Below are 15,743 nucleotides of genomic sequence, written 5' to 3' on the forward strand. Positions count from 1 at the left end.
GGTTGATTTATATGTTCCACAATCATCTTACAAAAGATAAGTGTCCGTTTGAGTGGATAATATGGCAAAGACCCTTATGATAGGTCAAGCAGATGAAACTATGTTAACCTACGAAGTCATTAACAGCATCATATACCAGGATATTATATTACTTTATTATAGGATCCATCAATAGCTACTATCCAAAATCACAAAAAAAAAGCTTACTCTTTTGACACCACCCATTTGGCATATCCCGATGATGATTAGGTAGTCACATTCCTTGAAGATGTCTAACACCATAGAGCCACCCATAACTAAAGATGAAGATTAAGGATCTAATAAGACAGAGATGAAACATCTATTTTAATAAAAGGCGATGACACTAAGGAAATACCCACCCCAACCGCTACTTTCACACAAGAAATCCCTATGCCCATACATATCAAGAACAACTAACTTTTTCTCTCGTTAAGACAAACAATTCATATTAACACCAGTAAGAGCCCCCATGTCGAGATCCTGAGGACTTCGTGCATCTCAAGGATCCAAAATGTCAATTGATAAAAGGCAACCCATTTACTTACATGATGTGAGATTCTTGAGATAAGAGTGGTCACAAACGTTCTATGGACACAATGTGCACACATGGAGGTCTTAGCACCCCAATGAGACAAGAAAAACAAGATGAAATGCTCATTGAGGAAAATTATTATTACTTCTCAAAGAAATTCTTTCTGGGAAAGCACTTTTAACCCATAATACTAGTCCCAAAAAAAAAATCAACTACCAACGAAGTTTCAAAACATAATTTTCCATGTATATCATTTAGGCACTTCTGGAAAAAAAAAGTTTTTGGTTTTTCAATTCCACTTTGAGAACACCTTAAATAAATTTTAATACAATATAAATAAATCCATTGGTTTGTACCTTCCATCAAAGGGAGCCTCAAAGACAAGGCTATTACAACATTTCTATGCTATTTTTAGTATTTTTAAGAGTCATATAATCACCATATAAGTGATTTTTTTCAAAAGTTTTACCATATGCAAATGCATTCTATCATGTATATGCTCAAGTAGTTTTAAGAAATTTGCCTTAAATTTTTTTTTTAATGTAAATTAGCATCAACCATTTCTATGTTTCACTATTATGACTCTTTGTTTTGTAAATTAGCCTTGGCCATTTTTATGGTTGAAGGTACTTTTATAGCTCAAAATGCATGGGCTACTTTTAAACACACATTATTTCTCTCTACGATCTCTCGAAATTCATAGCTCCCAACTGCCGAGCTTATGAGCGTTTTGACTCCATAGATATTTTTTAAAATGCACGAAAAAATTTCCTATGCAGGAAAATTTATGATTACTACCCTTAATGTCTACTGCCAAGAAAACTTGGACCTGAACACCCTTGCCTGGAACTAAGGATCTTTGAGATGGCATTGTTGATAAGTCTGAAGAGGGTATTATCTAGTACTCATCACAGGCTGTATGACTGATCCTTCACCTATCACAGTGTGTGTCATCCTGAGTATTGGCAGGTAACAATACAAAGCACCTTTGATGCACAACCAGGTTGAGGCCAAGGTGTGTCTTGCCAACATAAGGGGATGTGGTTGCTGACTCCTGAGGCATGGGTTTGTCTACACCTAAATCCACTTATCTGAAAGTACATGATTGCTGTGTAAGAAAGGCACAACAACATGCCAAGGTTAGCATGTGATTGATGAAACCATGCGCAGCACAGTGCCTGAGTGACCAAAGACTTCAAGGCAAGTGGCAACGAATGGCAAAACGCTGACAGACCCGCAAGCTGTCCGTTGACCGAAAGGTTGTGTGCATGGATAATCCTTCGCAGTGGTGCTTGGAAAAACAAAAGCATAAGATACATAAAACTGTAAGAAGATAAGGCACAAGCTGAGACTTTCTTAGTGTGACTTGCAACACACCTTAGTGCTATTACTATGTACAATCCCTTTGAGCACGATTGTGTACTTCTACATCCTTTTCTAGAACAAATCATTAGGAGAAATATTCACATTACTAGCTACACAACAGAGCCAACCATAAGGGACACTGTCCCGGTCCTTTTCGAAAAACAAAAGTGTAAGTGAGGTGATCCTTGGTATGCTATTAACATTGTGTTGGTTCCTACATGGGTCCCAAACATATCTTTAGATGTGAAGGTACTAATCCAGAAACATTCATGACCCCGACCCAAGTTGCTTGCATGAACTCCCTTCAATCCAATGCACAGTCAGTACTTGCATTCATAACAATCTATCAGGATCCCCCAGTAGTAGATGGCATCATCAAATTGGAATTCATATCATTACTACTACGTGCAAGAAACGATGAAATTGACCCCATCTGCAACTGCTCAGCACTGGAAAAAGCCTGCTCTACTTGGCTGCCCGACATTGGCCTTGCATTTGTACTAGACATTGCTGTTGCCAACGAAATCGGCATAAGGCACAGCCCCTTGCTTTGCAGAAACAGCATAGCTGTACCCATGTCCTCTTCCATTAAACTTGCAACTTCGTGCTCAGCCGCCGTCATTGCATCTTGAGGCAAACCAGCATTCTGACCAAGTGCTGCAGCAGCCAGACTGCTTCTCCCCTGTAAGCATCAAAGTAAAATGTGAATATACAGCATACTATAGAACAACTGTATATACATTAACATGCATTTTAAAAACTAAATGTTGTAGGGAAATGAGCCTATAGTGCAAGCAGGTTATTCACCTCAGCTGGAAGGTCAGCAAGAAGAGGGGCAACAGAAGCAGCTCCACCCAGCCTACTCATACTCAAAACCTGTTTGTTACAAAATGCAATTATAAATACACAGAGCATTATGCTATGCTTGCAAGCATTTAAGAACGAATAAAATGAGGTATAAAAAACCTTAGCAGCTAAAAAGCATGCTACTTAAGAATCAAAAAGCCCCCAAACATGACTTCCTGACCTTGACTTGCAGCTGCAGGAACTTCACATACTCTATTATCTCATCAAGCATTGAGGCTTTGTCGGTCTGCAAGAGAAGAATCCAACTTTTTCAAATTCTTTTGCAAGAAGACAAGAATTTTTAAACCAGAGATCTAGCAGCGAGAAAAGTATTTCAATCCACCCCGTAACAATGGAGGTTGAGGCAATAATCTGGGCCCTTCAGAAAAGAACCCGCACCCACCAGAGGCTTGCATGAGAGGTGTCTTATCTCGGACTATAATACCACTTGCCAAGAAAAACTTCTTGCAAGAATGGAAAAAAATGCCAAACAAAAGGGAAAAATGAACAATAACACTTACAAAAGATTCTCATGGGCTGAGAGACTAGAGGAAGCAAAAAAGGTTCCCTGGAGAGAAATTTGAGAGCTCAGACATGTTCTCCAAGATTGTTTGAGCTGAGCATCACCATGCTGAGGAGTCCAAGCAACAGGATGCCTGGCATTTGGCAAGCAAGGCGCCAGCACCCTCAATGGCGACTCCATACCTCAGTTCGAGCACAAGAGGGGAACTCATTGAACCTGCGGAACAATTCTCACCCATCGCACCGGGAGCAAATGCAGGAGGATTGACTGGTGCCCCACGAGGCACTAGCACACTCAATCCAGCACCCCCACACCTCATGGCACCCCACACAGCCATTGTACCCTCCCTCCATGAGCCAGCACAGCAAACATTGCTCTCTTATCATGTCCTCTCTGCACTAGAGACAGCCCACATTGGAGCACCATTAGGCCCCACTCCCCAACCACATTTCCCAAGCCCAAAGGTCCAGAATTTCATCACAATCCAGCAGGCTCCCGCACGGCATTTTTGGCAGCTCCTCAATAGAAGTGGGTTCCCCAGTCAAGCACTCCTTTTGCCATTGGTTCCTGATCCAAGTGGTATCCCAGCTGAAATATCCAGGTGCCACGACGCATTTGAATTTTGGGTAGCTTTACAGTACTATGGCCCCTCACCTTCAGATATGGGCACTTGTTCTTTCTCTTTTCCTTCCATCACAGGGTGGGATTACTGGAGGAGCAAGATCCCCAACATGGAGATTTTTCTCTCGAGATACCTGGTTTTTTGATATGCTTCAGAGTGCCTGGCTTAGAGCCCAGATTGAGCTCGATTTGTCCAGACTCCTCTAACTTTGATAAAGACAGCACTAGAGCCCTCTCAAAGGGGCATTTCTGCATCACAAATTTTTCAATGAGGGAGATCAGGTTCTACGTGTTAGCACATTCATCCCCAGTTTCTGCCCATGTTTGGTGTCCTTTTCGTCCCTTTTGCATGGCCCTTGATTGTGGGCTGGCCACCCCTTTACATATTTTTCTGGGATTTTTCCCAGACTAGATGCATGTCACCAATTGGCCGACCATTTGGTCCATCTCCAGTTTTTTTGTCTCGTTCACTTGAGGCCAGCCCAGTGTCTCATGTGAAGAGGCCAGTATTTTTGCTTGACATGGACGGGAGCCAGACTGGTGCCACCCGTGTGTTAGCAGGAAGGTGTCGTATGGACGGGAGCCAGACTGGTGCCACCCGTGTATGACCTGGACTGTGTTCTATCCATGGGATTGTCACGCCATGGAAGAGCCAGTATTTGTGCCCTGTCTTACCTATGGGACTATCACTCCATAGGGAGGCTCGTGCCTGGAACTTTGTTTTACCTATGGGACTGTCACTCCATAGGAAGACCAAGATTTATGTTTTATGTCGTGCTATTTTTGTGCCCGACAGATATTTTGTACTTGTTCCATGAACGGGAGATATGTCCATGATACTATTTGCACATGCACTCATGTTTTGCATGTTTGAAACTGTTTTCGCATGACTTGTATTTTTGTGTTTGCCTGCTTGACGTGTCACTTACTGAGCGGGGACGCCTGCCAGTGAGTCCTGAAGTTTGCTTTGTCTTCTAACGAGTTTTGTTGCATGTGAACAGGTGGTAAGTGTATTGCACATGCTGGTTTAATACTTAATTCTCTATCCTTTCATTTTATAAGCTTGTATGTTCACATTCACTTAAAAGTGGGCACCCACTCAGGGGCCAAGGTGGGGAGCCACAGTTAACTTGAGTGTGTGTGGGGGTGGGTGCATGGTCACCTACCCACACCACCTTGGAGCTGGCCGCCCACATGCAAACATGGGGAGCCAGCCAACTCTAATTGTGTACTCCCCTCCAACACCCATAAAAAAAGGTGACCACCCTCGTGGAGGAGTAACCGGCGATCGTTTCCACCATCTAGCCGGCGATCATCTCTTGCGCTTGTTTTTCAGCAGGCGGCTACCATCTCCAGCAGACTACGCACGCCCCTCTGTCCAGCAGACTACGCCTATCTACTGCAGTCGACTAGGCGCCTCCTCTCCTCTCACCAGCCAGGCGGCTGTGTGTGTGTGCACCTCCTGACAAGCAGCCAAACGGGCTGCGCTGCCTACCACAACAGCCAACTGTGTATCCACCACCAGCAAGCTGCGCTCCAGCTCCAACAGGCGGCTGTCAATTGTGCACTCCATCACCAACAAGGCTGCTGTGCTCTACATACTGGTGGCAGCTGTGCCCTGCATACAGGCGGCTCCTGCTCCATCTATTTCAGGCGACTTCACCACTCATCCACTTGCAGCCATAGGCGGCTGCACCTGTCCACAGCTGGCGACTGCGCATGCCTCTCCTCCCATACAGGCTTTTGTTTTCTTCACCAGGCGGCTGCAGCAAGACAAGCTACGCCTCCTCCTCCACAAGAAGGCGGTTGTGTCCTGCACAGCAGGTGGTTGTGCCTCCTTTCCATAGGCAGCATCTCCCTTCTTCAAGTGGCTACATCTTCAACACAGGCAGCTCCTCCTCCTCCTCTTCGACAGGCTGCTGTGTCTTGGTGTCCTCCACTAGTAGCTGCACACAAACAGACACATCCGGGTATTGGTCTTCCATCTGCAAGCTACAAGTAAGTGAATTTCAGATTTAAGTAAAGAACTTTGTGGTAAATCTGATAAGGGATTCTCTCTACGGCTAACACCCGTTCGGTGCCGGGTAGTCCAAGCTTTTGGAGAACCGCGGTCCAAAGGTGCTGAGATCGGGAGAGCCAAGCGTTAGTACGGGAGCGCCTGTTTGTGCGTGGTCCTGGAACACCAATGGAGCACTCTCCGCGGAGTCCAGTGAAGGCACAGGACCGTAGAGACTGGACCACTCAAGTGGTCGCTCTGCTTCGAACATCTACTTCGAGCCTTTTTGTTTGGTACTGTATTCATTTGTACATGGACATCATCTGGTTCTTTGAACCCATGGAGCATTGTATTTGTTAAATACTCCCAATAAATATATCATATATTGAGGGGGGATTCGGCCCGTTCCGGCCCCAGTGCTGGTGTCCATCTATTTCATTTCATTTCATTTCATTTCATTTCAAATTCCAGTTGTTATTAAGTTGTCCATTTCAAATTGTGATATTACGTTGTGCTATTACGCGTGTGGGTGTCCAACGGAGTCTATTCCCACTTGACGGGATCGGTTTCATTGGTATCAGAGCACGGTTGTTTCCCTCTTCTTAGTGGGGAAACGAACCTGTGTATTGGACACCCCGCTTCTAGCACACTTAACACAATGGGCAGCCAAGGCAACCCCTTGGAAGTGCCTAATTCAAGAGGCCTATCAAGTGCCTCGCGTGGTTCTGATGCTTTACAGGGAAGGCACAAACCCCTTGAGAGGGTGAATGATAGTGATTCAAGGAGACAACTGTCTTAAGGAAAGACAGTCATGCAAGAAGAAGAGCCTGATGCAATGGTAAACATGACTTTTGAGTCCATGGCACGAGAAGTGGGCAAGAAGCCAAGGGAGTTGGCACTTTCCTACCTCCTTTGCAAAGGTGACATCAAAGAGGGGGAAGATGGAGAGTTGAAATTCACAAATCCACCTCGCTTGAAGCATGGAGATCCCGTATCTCAAAGGTTGATGTCTTTTATGCAAAAGGAAGAGGTGACAGTCACCTCTCGACATGCATCTTCTCCACAAGACACAAAGCCTGACAGGTATATGTATGCTAGTGCTCATGGAGGGCATGAAGGTCACATGCATTCAAGACATGTATCCTCTGGTAGGGATGACAGGTCTGCCACTAAAAGAGCTTTGCCTCTACTGAGTTGTCTCATGAAGAGACATTGCCTTATGCAGGAAAGTCACATGCATCTGATTCTCAGGTTCGTGGAGCACATGCCACCGTGCTTCATGAAACTTCCATGATGGCCCATGGAGCCCATGCAGATAGGGCTGCCCCGTTGGATAAGGGGAAAAGAAAAAGAGAGGACCATGAGCCTCATGCCAGAAAGTTCAAGAAGAACAGGTTTGGCTTGACTCCTGAGCAAAGGGAGCAATATGCAAAAGACGGAAAATGTTTTGCATGTGGAAGCAAAGAGCATATGTTTCGGCAATGCCCCAAACGTAAGCAAGATGCAAGAGGACAAGCAGTCTAAGCTTGATATGCATGCAGTTCCCGTTATGCAGGGTAGTGTTGATCATGCTGGCAAAGAGGGAAGATGAAATTTGATAGGCAGAAGCCTCCACGTTTGCTACAGCTATTGCCTATTCCCTCGCAGCATGGGAAAACATTGCTATCAGCCTATCACCTGCCAACTGATGGTCACAGTGAGGCTGCAAATTCAGCCGTATTGGATTTGTTCCAGTGTTATGTCACCCAGAGCAGATTGACTTTCACAAGGAGAGAAGGCTACTTGCAGGAAAGCTTTCCAGGAGATACCTTGTGAAGTTTAAAAATTATTTGCCTATTGATGCAAAGTGGGTAAATGAGGACTATTTTGTTGACTACCCCCAGTTGTTGCAGTCATATCTTGAGGCTTTTCAGTTGAGGACAACTCTTTAGAAGCCAAGGGGGATGTCACCAATTGGCCGACCATTTGGTCCATCTCCAGTTTTTGTGTCTCGTTCACTTGAGGCCAGGCCGGTGTCTCATGTGAAGAGGCCAGTATTTTTGCTTGACATGGACGGGAGCCAGACTGGTGCCACCCGTGTATGTCCTGGACTGTGTTCTATCCATGGGATTGTCACGCCATGGAAGAGCCAGTATTTGTGCCGTGTCTTACCTATGGGACTGTCACTCCATAGGGAGGCTCGTGCTTGGAACTTTGTTTTACCTATGGGACTGTCACTCCATAGGAAGACCAAGATTTATGTTTTATGTCGTGATATTTTTGTGCCCGACAGATATTTTGTACTCGTTCCATGAACGGGAGATATGTCCATGATACTATTTGCACATGCACTCATGTTTTGCATGTTTGAAACTGTTTTCGCATGACTTGTATTTTTGTGTTTGCCTGCTTGACGTGTCACTTACTGAGCGGGGACGCCTGCCACTGAGTCGTGAAGTTTGCTCTGTCTTCTGACGAGTTTTGTTGCATGTGAACAGGTGGTAAGTGTATTGCACATGTTGGTTTAATAGTTAATTCTCTAACCTTTCATTTTATAAGCTTGTATGTTCACATTCACTTAAAAGTGGGCACCCACTTAGGGGCCAAGGTGGGGAGCCACAGTTAACTTGTGTGTGTGTGGGGGTGGGTGCATGGTCACCTACCCACACCACCTTGGAGCTGGCCGCCCACATGCAAACATGGGGAGCCAGCCAGCTCTAATTGTTTACTCCCCTCCAACACCCATAAAAAAAGGCGACCACCCTTCGTGGAGGAGTAATCGGCGATCGTTTCCACCATCTAGACGGCGATCATCTCTTGCGCTTGTTTTCCAACAGGCGACTGCCATCTCCAGCAGACTACGCACGCCCCCTCTGTCCAGCAGACTACGCCTGTCTACTGCAGTCAACTAGGCGCCTCCTCTCCTCTCACCAGCCAAGCGGCTGTGTGTGTGTGCACCTCCTGACAAGCAGCCAAACTGCGCTGCCTACCACAGCAGCCGACTGTGTATCCACCACCAGCAAGCTGCACTCCAGCTCCAACAGGCAGCTGTCAACTGTGCACTCCATCACCAACAAGGCTGCTGTGCTCTGCATACTGGTGGCAGCTGTGCCCTGCATACAGGCGGCTCCTGCTCCATCTATTTCAGGCGACTTCACCACTCATCCACTTGCAGCCATAGGCGGCTGCACCTGTCCACAGCTGGCGACTGCGCATGCCTCTCCTCCCATACAGGCTTTTGTTTTCTTCACCAGGCGGCTGCAGCAAGACAAGCTACGCCTCCTCCTCCACAAGAAGGCGGTTGTGTCCTGCACAGCAGGTGGTTGTGCCTCCTTTCCATAGGCAGCATCTCCCTTCTTCAAGTGGCTACATCTTCAACACAGGCAGCTCCTCCTCCTCCTCTTCGACAGGCTGCTGTGTCTTGGTGTCCTCCACTAGTAGCTGCACACAAACAGACACATCCGGGTATTGGTCTTCCATCTGCAAGCTACAAGTAAGTGAATTTCAGATTTAAGTAAAGAACTTTGTGGTAAATCTGATAAGGGATTCTCTCTACGGCTAACACCCGTTCGGTGCCGGGTAGTCCAAGCTTTTGGAGAACCGCGGTCCAAAGGTGCTAAGATCGGGAGAGCCAGGCGTTAGTACGGGAGCGCCTGTTTGTGCATGGTCCTGGAACACCAATGGAGCACTCTCCGCGGAGTCCAGTGAAGGCACAGGACCGTAGAGACTGGACCACTCAAGTGGTCGCTCTGCTTCGAACATCTACTTCGAGCCTTTTTGTTTGGTACTGTATTCATTTGTACATGGACATCATCTGGTTCTTTGAACCCATGGAGCATTGTATTTGTTAAATACTCCCAATAAATATATCATATATTGAGGGGGATTCTGACCGTTCCGGCCCCAGTGCTGGTGTCCATCTATTTCATTTCATTTCATTTCAAATTCCAGTTGTTATTAAGTTGTCCATTTCAAATTGTGATATTAAGTTGTGCTATTACGCGTGTGGGTGTCCAACAGAGTCTATTCCCACTTGACGGGATCGGTTTCAATGCATTTTTCTAGTCGGCCAGCTTTATCATGCCGAGTCGGCCAGTTGTTGCATGTCCAGTCGACCAGCCCTTACTACCTATAAATAGGTGGGCTGGCCTCTCACTTTTCCATCTTGCCTAGTCTTTCTTTTGCTCCCTCACTTATGAGACTGTTTCTGTTTCTTGCTTGGGACTGTATCACTTCAGTATATTCAGCATAGTTGCTCCATATCTCTCTCTCTCTCTTGCACTCTCTACTCAGCATGCTCTATTGCTTATTTGCTTCCGTTCTATGCACTCTTTCATGGTATCATCTCTCCCGGTTCAGCGATTCCCTCTGCTGCCCCAGATTCAGCCCTATCTACAGCCCCTTTACCTCTGCGTTTTTCTCAGATTTGCAGCCCTCTGGTTGCTGCATTTTCTGGACAGCTGTTGCTGATTGCTTTCCCTTCACTTTGGCTTCATCGCTTACAGCCAGAAGGTAATTTCTCATCAGCGTTTTTCTTCTACTTGGAGTTTGGAACTAGGCGGCCTGTTTTTCTTCTACTTGGAGTTTGGAACCACCACAATACCCCCTCTTTGGCTGTGTTTTCCTCTCCAATGGACATTCCCTTTTGCAGAGGGGGTATTGTGGTGGTTCGAGCTTTGGTGGCACCCTTGGTACCTGTGGTGGACACTCCTTTCAAGATTGTGCATATTTCTGAGATTGAGCCCAAGCTTTTGTGATGGCTGCCCCGACTACACTTCATATGTTCTCTGAGTCTGCAAAGTTGGATGGTTCCAACTACACTTTGTGGAAGGTGAAGGTGAAATCAACCTTGCGTGGCGTGGATCTCTGGGATTGGCTTGTTACACTTGCCAATGCCACCCCTCCCACCCTTCCTTCCCACTAGTGGTGTGACTCAAGCACAGATTGATATTTGGCAGGCGAATGATCGTTGTGTTTTCTCCTTTTTGATGTTGAACTGTCACGATTCTGTTCTCTCATGTGCGTACAGCAGATGCTACACGTGAAGTTTGAAAGGCATTTGCAGATCTCTCGAGATTAAGTCTCCGGGTCGGATTTTGGCATTGGAAAAGCTGCTTATGAACTTATCAGTTTCTGCCTTTCCATCTTTATCTGCTTTCATCTCAAAGATGAAAGATCTCCGGGACGAGCTTGCTATTCGTGGCAAGGATATCTCTACAGAGGATATGGCTATTCGGCTTCTCTCCAAGCTTCCAGAGAGGTTTGATGCTTATTTTCGGTCTCTTGTTTCTTCTCCTCGTTCTGTTCCAGTTACTTGGGAGGAAGTTCTCCCCTCCATTATGCAGATTGAGTCTCGCTTTGAAGAGCGGACTGGCACCTCTGGTGGTTCTGATGGAGCTTTGGCTGCACGAGATAAAGGTAAGAATCAACAAAAGAAAGGGAAAGGGGGTTCTGACAAGAACTCCAAGGATAACGACAAGGATAAAGACAAAAGAAAATCTTCTAAAAACAAGGACATTGAGTGTCATTATTGTGGCAAGGAGGGTCATAAATCGCCACAATGTCACAAGAAGAAAAAGAAGCAAAGAACTCTTCCTCTACAGCGGTGTCTCAGACCAAAAAGGATGATGGTATTCTTCTATTAGTAGAAACTTGTCGTATACTTCCTCTTGTGACTTCTCAGTCGCGGTCGTGGATTGTGGATAGCGGTGCTACTGCTCACATGACACCCCATCGAGATTGGTTTGAGGACTGCACTGCCAGGTCAGGCGAGATCACTTTGGGTGATTCTTCTTCCGTACATTCCAGATTTCGCATTTAACCTTTTGTTAGTAAGTGCTCTTACAACTCAGGGTGCGGAGGTGATCTTCTCTCGTTATGAGATTACCATTCGTGATAAGGAGACTAGTAGCATCTTGGCTCAGGGAGTCCAAGATAGTGGTCTGTACAAGTTGACCGCTCTGCTTTCTTCTGGTTCTTCTACTGCTCTTTGGCATGCTCGATTTGGCCATTTGAGCTATCAGCTTCTACAACGAGCTTCGAAGGATGGGTTGGTTGAGGGTTTACCGACCATCAAGGCTCCATCTTCTGCTTGTTCCTCTTGTTTACAAGGGAAGCAACACCGAGCCCCCTTTCCGAAGGAGGCAACACACAGATCTTCGACATCACTTGCTCTTGTTCATGCAGACTTATGTTGTCCTATGAGTACCGCATCTTTGAGTAAGGCGTTGTACATGCTCGTGATGATGGATGACTTCCCCAGATATACTTGGGTTTTCTTTCTGAAGACCAAGGATGAGGCTTTTCAGCACTTTTGTGATTGGAGAGTTGAGGTGTAAAAAGAGACCGGTTCCTCGGTCAAGGCTCTCAGGACCAACAGAGAGGGTGAGTTTACATCCCAGGAGTTTCAGCAATATTGCAGAACCCATGGCATTCGAAGACAACTTACTACAGCACATACTCCATCACATAATGGAGTTGCAAAGACGAAGAATAGGACCATTATGGAGATGGCCCGTGCTATGCTTGAGCATTCTTCATTACCTCGACGTTTCTGGACTGAGGCGGTATCTACTGCTGTCTATATTCAGAACGGGTCTCCTGCTGCTGCTCTTCCAGATAAAACTCCATATGAGGCTTTCCATGGTGAAAAGCCCTCTGTTGTTCATTTCTAGATATTTGGTTGCTCGGCGTATGTTCATGTGCCAAGGGAGCATCGCCCCAAGTTGGACTCGAAGTCTCAGCGCATGACTTTTCTCGGATACAGCACTAGGTCCAAGGCATATCGTCTTTATGATCCTCAGGCCGGCAAAGTTGTTGTGAGCCGTGATGTGGTGTTCGACGAGACTTCTACATCTTCAGAGGGGAGTGGTGAGCTTCTTCCGCCCCCGCCTCCACCTCCCCCTCCTCCTCCCTCTACTTCTGTTACACCTCTAGCTGTGAGATGATGATGACTCTGCTCCTCCTCCAACGAGTTCAAGCAGATATTTTCAGACAGTTCGTGATTCTGGGTTACGTGAGCTTCCTTCTGCTCCTCCGCCTGGTTCTCTCAGGCGATCTTCCAGAGTTACAGGGAAACAAATTCATGAGGGGAACATGTTTGTTACCTATGCTCTTATGTCCTCTATTATTCATGGTCCTTCTGATCCCACTTCTGTGGACGAGGCTCTTTCACATGAGCCTTGGCGTCATGCTATGCAGGCAGAGCTGGATGCTATTGAACGGAATGGCACTTGGATTTTGGTGCCTAGGCCCCTGCAGCATAAGGTGATTGGTGTGCGCTAGATTTTCGAAGTTCCGAGCTGATGGCAGCTTGGACAAGCACAAGGCGAGATTGGTTGCCAAGGGTTATGCTCAGCGCCTTAGAGTCGACTTTGATGAGACCTTCACTCCAACGGTCCGGATGACTACCATTCGCACCGTTCTTGCTCTTGCAGGACATCATAGATGGCCCGTACTCCAGACGAACGTCAAGTCGGCTTTCCTGAATGGAGAGCTTACACAGGAGGTTTATGTTGATCAGCCGCCGGGATTTGTTGTTCCAGGCAAACCGGGTCAAGAGTACCGGCTAAAGAAAGCTTTATATGGTCTGAAGCGGGTTCCGCAGGCTTGGTACCAATGGATTGATGAGTTCTTTTAGAAGCTCAGCCTGCACCGTTCTCATGCAGATTCGAACCTTTATATCCTCCTTGAGAGGGGGTTGATTGTTATCATTGTGGTCTATGTTGATGACCTCATCTTTACAGGTTCTTATTCTGTGCTGATCCATTCGGTCATGGATGCTTTGGAGACAGACTTTGAGATGACGGATCTTGGCCTTTTGCATTATTTTCTCGGCTTTGAGATTTGGCAAACCCCGAAGGGCATTTTTTCTCTCAGCACAAGTACACACGGGAGATTCTTGACAAATTTCCGATGACTGGATGCAAACTAGTATCTTCTCCTATGGATACCAGTGAGAAGCTTTCTCTACTTGATCAGGGACAGTATCGGGTTCTCGTCGACTGTTTGGTTTGGTTGACCTACTCCCGATTGGACGTGTGTTTCACAATCACTTTATTGAGTTCTTTCTCACCCAAACCCCGTCAACAGCATTGGCGGTGTGCTCTCACAGTTCTTCAGTACTTGCATCGCACTCTGGACTTTGGCATCTTCTATGGCCAAGGATGCACTCTTCTTGGATGGTCAGATTCAGATTTGGGCTGGAGATCCAGATACTCGGCGTTCGACCACGAGTTGTGTTTTTTCACTTGCGTCTAGAGCCATTTCATGGAGCAGTAAAAAGCAACCTACTGCGGCACTTTCCTCTACAGAGGCGCAGTGTCGTGCGGTTTGTTATGCTGCATGTAAGGCGATTTGGTTGCGGAGATTATTGAAGGAGCTTGGCTGTCCTCCTACCAGATCTACTCTTCTTTGGTGTGACAATCAGAGCTACATCGCCATCCCCAAGAACCATGTGTTTCATGCTCGTACGAAACACATTGAGATATAGTATCACTATGTTCGTGAACAGGTTCTTGCTGGAGATTTGCGTTTGGTATATTGTCCCTCAGCGGAGAATGCTGCAAATTTGTTCACCAAGCCGGTTTCTCAGGCTTCCTTGGCTCCTCATCTTCGGCTTCTCAGAGTTTGTTCAGCATCTGGTGCTAAGAGGGGGTGTTATCATCCCCAGTTTCTACCCATGTTTGGTGTTCTTTTGGTCCCTTTTGCATGGCCCTTGATTGTGGGCTGGCCACCCCTTATTTACATTTTTTTGGGGATTTTTCCCAGCCTGGATGCATTTTTCCAGTCGGCCAACTTTATCTGCCCAATCGGCCAATTGTAGCATGTCCAGTCGGCCAGTCCTTCCTACCTATAAATAGGTGGGTTGGCCTCTCATTTTTCCACCTATAAATATGGAGCATAGTTGCTCCATATCTCTCTCTCTCTCTCTCTCTCTAACACTCTCTACACAGCACACTCTAGTGCTTATTTGCTTCCGCTCTGTGCACTCTTTCACTACGTGTACTTCATCTGCCTCACAAGATGATCTGGATGGTAAGGAGAAACCTGGTTTTTTGATATGCTTTAGAGTGCCTGGCTTAGAAGTTAGAACCCAGATTGAGCTTGAGTTGTCCAGACTCCATAAAGATAGCACTAGAGCCCTCTCAAAGGGGCATTTCTCCATCTTCTTTCCCACAGATTATTCAGTGGAGATCAGGTTCTACATGTACTTCATCTGCCTCACAAGGTGATCAGGAGGACTTTTGGACACAGACAGAGGGTCTGCTCCTTTGGATCTACCACCTGATGAGACTCGAGGCACATGCAAGCGCTTGTACAAAAAGGCGCTCGCCTTACCAGTCCATAATGACTCCATGGTTGTGACTTCATAATGCCACCTTTTGGCATCCGCCCATATGCCCACTACCTTGTACATTTGTAATCATCAATCCATTCGGATCTTTGGATGTAACCGATAGGCGCGGATGTATACGCGACCTGTGCAGACTTCGACAGAGTTAGTTGGAAAGAAGTAGATTCTCACACTCTAGTGTATTCTCATAGAGTAATGTACAGTAGTTCTCTTGAAGTCTTGTCTTACAGATAATAGTGCAGTCCTGTTGCATCCGCTTTAACTACGTAATCTTCTTTCACTCCATCTACAGTCTCCTCCTTCAGGAGTGAGTTTGTGTACTTCTCTACATGTGTGTGCGTGTCGGACCACACTGTCCGACTGCTTCAAACTTCTCTCGAGGCAACACCTTCGTAAACAGTGTCGTGTGTAGAGCAGTAAGATAATGAGATCTCCCCTGCATGAATTCTCTCCTCAACATAGTGATAATGAATCTCTATGTGCTTAGTGTGTGCATGAAACATTG

At 46.3% G+C, this 15,743-nt stretch overlaps 1 protein-coding gene across 3 annotated transcripts in view; it reads right to left on the reverse strand.

Annotated features, from left to right (window-relative positions):
• Positions 1 to 1,888: 1,888 nt before the first annotated feature.
• The window catches only part of LOC147607256 (transcription factor LRL3-like), a 77,318-nt gene continuing 63,463 nt past the window's right edge, over positions 1,889 to 15,743 (reverse strand). For all 3 annotated transcript variants that reach the window (XM_086790874.1, XM_086790877.1, XM_086790875.1), the window contains 3 exons: positions 2,946 to 3,011; positions 2,726 to 2,794; positions 1,889 to 2,600 (listed from right to left, as the gene is read on the reverse strand). In XM_086790874.1, coding sequence (XP_086647000.1) covers positions 2,265 to 2,600; positions 2,726 to 2,794; positions 2,946 to 3,011 — 471 coding nt within the window. In that variant the 3' untranslated portion in view covers positions 1,889 to 2,264. The remainder of the gene's footprint in view (positions 2,601 to 2,725; positions 2,795 to 2,945; positions 3,012 to 15,743) is intronic.

The sequence above is a fragment of the Cibotium barometz genome, chromosome 55, assembly GCF_041138505.1.
Source record: "Cibotium barometz isolate CiBa-2024 chromosome 55, ASM4113850v1, whole genome shotgun sequence".
In the NCBI taxonomy this organism is placed as follows: domain Eukaryota; kingdom Viridiplantae; phylum Streptophyta; class Polypodiopsida; order Cyatheales; family Cibotiaceae; genus Cibotium; species Cibotium barometz.